The 6,372-nt window shown below is 35.5% G+C and overlaps 1 protein-coding gene across 5 annotated transcripts in view; it reads left to right on the top strand.

Annotated features, from left to right (window-relative positions):
- Positions 1 to 5,965, top strand: part of LOC112502051 (DNA mismatch repair protein MSH1, mitochondrial-like) — a 40,964-nt gene extending 34,999 nt beyond the window's left edge. For 3 of the 5 annotated variants that reach the window (XM_025105873.1, XM_025105878.1, XM_025105883.1), the window contains 6 exons: positions 2,252 to 2,508; positions 2,623 to 2,766; positions 3,303 to 3,360; positions 4,041 to 4,340; positions 4,688 to 5,365; positions 5,606 to 5,965. In XM_025105873.1, coding sequence (XP_024961641.1) covers positions 2,252 to 2,508; positions 2,623 to 2,766; positions 3,303 to 3,360; positions 4,041 to 4,340; positions 4,688 to 5,365; positions 5,606 to 5,839 — 1,671 coding nt within the window. In that variant the 3' untranslated portion in view covers positions 5,840 to 5,965. Of the gene's footprint in view, positions 1 to 2,251; positions 2,509 to 2,622; positions 2,767 to 3,302; positions 3,361 to 4,040; positions 4,341 to 4,687; positions 5,366 to 5,605 lie in introns of those variants that run through there. The other 2 variants (XM_025105888.1, XM_025105896.1) reach the window with 2 other exon arrangements.
- Positions 5,966 to 6,372: the final 407 nt, after the last annotated feature.

Raw genomic sequence — 6,372 nt, forward strand, 5'->3', positions numbered from 1 at the left:
AGCCCCTCCGGTTGTCTCACCCGGACTCCATGGGATATCGACAATCGGCGCCCAAAACACATCACAAAACAATACAAGCAATAAGACCAATTCGAGGTAATAATCTAGAACTAACATGAATCATGGATAAACAATAAAACATCATAGCATATATAATCACAAAGTACACACATATGTCCACATAAACTCACAATGTTGTTTAATGAAATCGGTTGATCAAACCGGAAGCCAAACCGAAAAGTCGAATCCTAACTCCCGTTCAGTGKTTGGAAAGCACTTCCAAGGCCTTAAATTATRCTTAAATAACAYCTGGAGTTCATATATAAAGTCTTATTAACAATGCACAACAATAACATAAAATTAACCCTTTTTTAATTCAAGTTTTCTACTTTAGTTTTCTCCTTACAGCACCTACTTGCAGACCCGTTTTGACCTTCTTAAACTCAAAATCATTAAATGACTTTCAATATGAATTGTAGAACTTTTTCTTACCTTTCCAGAGCCTATTTGTACATATTTTTAGGATTTTTCTACTATTTTATACGATTTTTCTAAAACAGTTCTTATACCAAGACTTTCAAACTCGAAAATAGTTATTTTTCACCTTTTCAAGTTAAACTCCAAACCATTTTGTACCAAATTCATATATTAGTCTTATATTACCATAGCTTATATGAAATTATCATGAATCCATCATTATTTTACTAAACATTCACCTAGTTCATCTTCATATAAGGTTGACTATCAAAAGTCAAACTTTCCCAAACCATATCATGTATACACAACTATTTCTTGTTATCTTATCATGATTTCCACAAGATAATAAGTTATGTATTGCATATCCTACACAATATCAAAATTTCAGCTTATAATTCTCAACATGCAACCCTAATTTCATGGTTTCTTGAACTCGAAGTGAATACATTATCAAAAATGGAAGCATACCTTCAATAATCTTGCAAAATTTCACCAATTTCTTGCTAAAACACCCAAGTTTGGTTCCCTTGAAGAGTACAGAAACTTAGAAACGAAAATGGGGAAGAATTGGGGCTGAATTCGTGTTTATATGTCTAAAACCCGAGTTGGGTCGGTTTGACCCGGTTGGGTACCCGTTTTGACCATTAAAGACTAAAAATTGCATAACTTTTCGCTCGAAACTCCGTTTTCGATAAGGTTTTCGCCTACGCGTTCATAACAAGATAATCTATAATTTACAAAAAAAAAAGTTTCATAAAAGACCTCCCAATAACAGCAGTTTTCATATTTGTACGAGTTATGTTTTCCTTTGAAATTTTGCCCTTTTTTATTTTGAGTTCGGAATCCCGTAAAAAWTTTCCGACACCTCCAACAACTCCTAATAGGTCCAAAACTTAGTTCCAAAGCTTAACATCCTATCAAAAACCTCCCGATTGAGTATTGTGCACGTAATTTATCGAAATCATACCGTAATTTGAAAAACTTGCATAAAATGCAATCTACGCGACTTTTTCGACTTCCGACAATTCTAACACTTCATATTTACTTATTCAAAGGTGTTCCAACATTTAGATCACCATTTAGATCTTCCATTCAAGTTTTGGGTAGATTTTTCTCATTTAGGCACTCTAGATACCTACCCAACTATCATGTATGCAATGTACTTTGTATGTTGAACCCTTACATTATCTAATTATGTCAATTGTGAGGTGTTAGCACCAATCTTATCTTCTACATCTCATTCCAATTATGAGTTCTACTTATAGCTCACTAGTATACTTGGCATTTAAGCATTTTAGCAATTTTTTTTTTTAAAATAACACATAAGGTATGCTTATAATTACTAGTTAAGCATATTTAAATAGGTGGATGTTACAGCTTTCATCTCTCTACAAATCAGGTGAACTCAACAATAATATCTACCTGCATCTACAATAACATTTCATGTGCACAAAAGTATTGTGCCACATAGATGGGCCCTCAAAATTTACTTCGTGAAGGGCTATACATAGAAGGGGTAGTTTTTGAAATACATGGGAAACCTAATATGGAGGACCTATAGTAAGATGCTTATGAGTGATAGAAAGGGATGTATGTTCCTCTAACGGAATGATGGATTAATTATTTAATGCTAGCATGGATTAGCAGATTCATATGCTAATTGTGTATCTACCCTTGTCCTTGTCTAAATTTCCTTGATGAAAGTTTTTTCATTATATTTTCTGAAAACTATGAATATCCTCCCGAGTAAATTAACATCTGGCCATTCTTTTAGGTTACGGAAGATTTTCTTCCTATAATTTCAAGAATAAGAGCTATCACGGCACCACTTGGGGGTGCAAGGGGAGAAATCTCATATGCTCGGGAGCACAGAGCTGTTTGGTTCAAGGGAAAACGTTTTTCACCAGCTATTTGGACTGGTAACCCAGGAGAAGAACAAATAAAACAACTCAGGCCATCTATAGATTCAAAGGGTAGAAAGGTTGGAGAGGAATGGTATACCACAGTGAAGGTGGAGGATGCAATCACAAGGTTAATCTTTTTGTTTATGGCATTAATAATAAAAAAGTTCTGTTTTAAGAAAAGCATAACACTCATCTTATTCCTGTTAATACTACTAGGAATTTTTTTTTATCAATTTTTCAGGTATCACGAAGCTGGTGCAAACGCAAAGACAGCAGTTTTAGAATTGTTAAGGGGACTTTCTGCTGAATTGCAAGCTAAAGTCAACGTTCTCATTTTTGCCACCACGTTACTTGTCATTGCAAAAGCATTGTTTGCTCATGTGAGGTAGATATTAAATTTAGAAGTGTATGCTAGTTTTTAATATTATTTGGCCTCAAGATGTTTATATACTTCGATTTTCTAAAGCAGTCACTGAGATATATTACTTAATTGACTAATGCCTAGTTTAAAGGAGTGGACCATGATGCATCTTCCTGTTATAGCACAAGACTCCTTGGATTAATAATTGTACAGATAAAGTTGCAAAAAGTCATATTTTCAACCCCTCCCATAAGAAAGAAGATTCATTATTTGCGTTTTTCTTGAACAACAAAAGAAATGTGTGAAACTTAATTCTCTTGCTGACCATGAAATAAATAGATAAAGTTAATTTTTGTAAATGTGAAGTGCCGTTTCTTAAGGTTTATGGTGAAGTGAATTACGGTTATGAATACTCACACTTAGAAGGATATTCATGCCTGTGTGTTACCCTTACCATGGTCTACTTGCTTTCTTTATGCATTTTGCATCTCAATAATATAAGAAACTCTAACATCATGTTCACTTTAGTCACAACTGAACATTCTCTAATGCTGAAACAGTGAGGGGAGAAGAAGGAAATGGGTGTTCCCTACTCTCGTTCCGTTTTCTGGTTCTGAGGTACTTATCAACTGATCACCTACTATATGGTTTCTGATACGTTCTTCGGCGCATTTCTATTTTGTTTTTTCAATGGCTATTACCTGGACATCCTCCAACTAGACACCTTTAAGTTATTTTTGTCATTCTTCATCTAGTATGCTGTTTGGATTTTCGAATTCTTTTTAGAGGTCATGTTTGGCAACCATAAGCTAACTTGATTTTTATGTTTATTGAAAATGCTTCTTTTGGTTAGCCATAACTTAGCTTTTTTAAAAGCTACTTCAAGTTGCGTTTCAATAAGCTCTAGGGGTCTTTTTCCTTCTTTTTTTTTTCATTTATGCTCCTTATTTTTTTCCAATTATTTTTTAAACATGTCTTTTTAGGTCATTTACATTGTCATTTAGCTTATTAGCTAGTTTTTTTTTACCAAATGTTACTAGCTTATCAGGTAGTTGGCCAAACATAGCTAGAATCAGATGGAACCAGATGTTTAATTCTTCTAGATGTATTGTATTTTTCATGAGTAAGCTTCGGTTTTTTAGTCATTCACAATGTGAAAAATATTTTGATGTGTTATGCTCGGTAAACGAAAAGCAAGTAAAATGAATGTTTCATATTGTCTAGTCTCTAGACTTGGCAATATGGTAACTTTTGGAGGCCATGCAATTCTCATTTTTATGCTGAATTTTCCAATGCAGGAAAAGGGACAAACGAATGGATATCATGGGATGAAAATTACCGGTCTATCACCATATTGGTTTGATGCAGCTGAAGGCAGTGCTGTGCAGAATACAATTGATATGAAATCAATGTTTCTTTTGACTGGACCAAATGGTGGTGGTAAATCAACCTTGCTTCGTTCGATTTGTGCTGCAGCATTATTTGGAATATGTGGATTTATGGTGCCAGCTGACTCAGCTGTAATACCGCAATTTGACTCTATTATGTTACACATGAAATCTTATGACAGCCCTGCAGATGGGAAGAGCTCATTTCAGGTGGCTTAAATTCTTACAACTTTTTACTCGTCTTGTTACTTTTTCTTTCTCGTTCTTTTTCATTTTCTTTCTGCAAATTTGCTCACTTATTTGGTGACACATCAAGTGATTCACAATTTTTTGGCTAACCATCAGACTGGTTATCTTTCACGTACTTAATAGATGTTCTAATCCACTCGGCATAGATCATGTAACTGCAAACTGCTGAACTGTAGAATATTTAACAAAAAAAGATGCATGGTCTAGCTTTATATTTTTAAAAATATCATACAACACAATGATATTATATTTAGTTATCAACTATTGACAAGCTCCAGTCATAACTATGCCTGTGCTTGTGGTTTCAGATTGAAATGTCTGAATTACGTTCTATTATAACCGGAGCCACTTCAAAGAGCCTTGTTCTTGTGGATGAAATATGCAGAGGAACCGAAACAGCAAAAGGGACATGTATTGCAGGTAGTATTGTGGAAACTCTTGATTCAATTGGTTGTTTGGGGATTGTATCAACTCACTTGCATGATATCTTCAAGTTACCACTGATGGCAAAGACTACTGTGTTTAAAGCAATGGGAAGTGAATATGTGGATGGTCAAACTAAACTGACATGGAAGTTGATGGACGGAATATGCAGGGAGAGTCTTGCATTTGAAACAGCTCGGAGAGAAGGCTTTCCAGAGGCAATAATACATAGAGCTGAAGAACTTTATACTTCAATGTACAGAGAGGACTTAAATTCAGGGAAGAGCAACATAAAAGTTGGACATTTTCCTTGTAGTGCAAATGGATCTCATAAAGCCTACAATCACCCAATACAGATCCAAGAATCAGCAGAGCAAAAGGAGAAATCTCTGAAAGATGTAGAAACTGCTGTCAGCATTGAGGTTTGTAAGATGAAAACTACATCAGAAGTTGCGATAAGATGCGTTGTAATTGGTCCACGGGAACAGCCTCCTCCTTCAGCAGTTGGTGCTTCAAGTGTTTATGTGATCCTTAGACCTGACAACAGACTTTATGTTGGACAGGTGTGCTCATTTGAACTTGCTACTCCCTCCATTCCAAAATAAGTTGGTTTATCGTAAAATAAGTTTCTACTTTCCAATTTTATCTTTAGGAATTTATTGCTCCCTACTTTATGTCATTTCACTTACAATAATTTTGATATCGTCATGATTACGCCACCCTGGCTATTGGCTAATGGTGTTCTATTTTTGAATGAATGACTGGTTTTCTATTAAATTTTTTGATGGAATTTGTGCTTGCAGACTGATGATCTTGAGGGTCGGGTTCGAGCACATCGGTCAAAGCAGGGAATGCAAAATGCATCCGTCCTGTATTTCTTGGTTCCTGGGAAGAGCATGGCTTGCCAGCTAGAAACTCTATTGATTAACCAGCTACCCAAACATGGCTTTCGACTCTCAAATGTGTCTGATGGTAAACATAGGAACTTTGGTACTTCTGACGTCTCATTAGAAGGTTTAAGTTTACACAGACAATAATGGAGTCTCAGCTGTATTTTAGGGTAGTTAAGATCCTGTAATCTCAAATGCTTTTGGTTAGACGGGGCTACAGCAATTTTGTTTCAGATGCTTTTTGTGCTAGAACATAAATCTTTTTGACAAGCTTGCACCATTATTAGCAATCGTGGCTATTGGTTTTCCAAGCATGCATGCATACGATACAAAGAGCTCACTGCCTCTACTATTGGCAAATATGTAGCTCACCTAGACCAAACAGGTCTAGTAAATCTCACTCAAAAAGTTGGGTTTGGAGGGGTGAAATGTACATAGACCTGACCACCTCAGAGACTAGAGCAACTGTTTACTCAAAACCCCCAACCAAACACACATCATAAGATACAAACCTGCTACTAACTTCAGAATCAATGCTTTGAAAATTAAAAGGACACAATTTTTTCCAACAATTCTCACCTCAATTCGAAATAATGAAGAAATAAAATAAACCAATAAAAAAATCCCAGCAAGCACGCCCACGGACGTCACTTTGCATATCGAAAGGGAATGTAGAACAG

The sequence above is a fragment of the Cynara cardunculus genome (genome assembly GCF_001531365.2).
Source record: "Cynara cardunculus var. scolymus isolate 2C chromosome LG 1, CcrdV1, whole genome shotgun sequence".
In the NCBI taxonomy this organism is placed as follows: domain Eukaryota; kingdom Viridiplantae; phylum Streptophyta; class Magnoliopsida; order Asterales; family Asteraceae; genus Cynara; species Cynara cardunculus.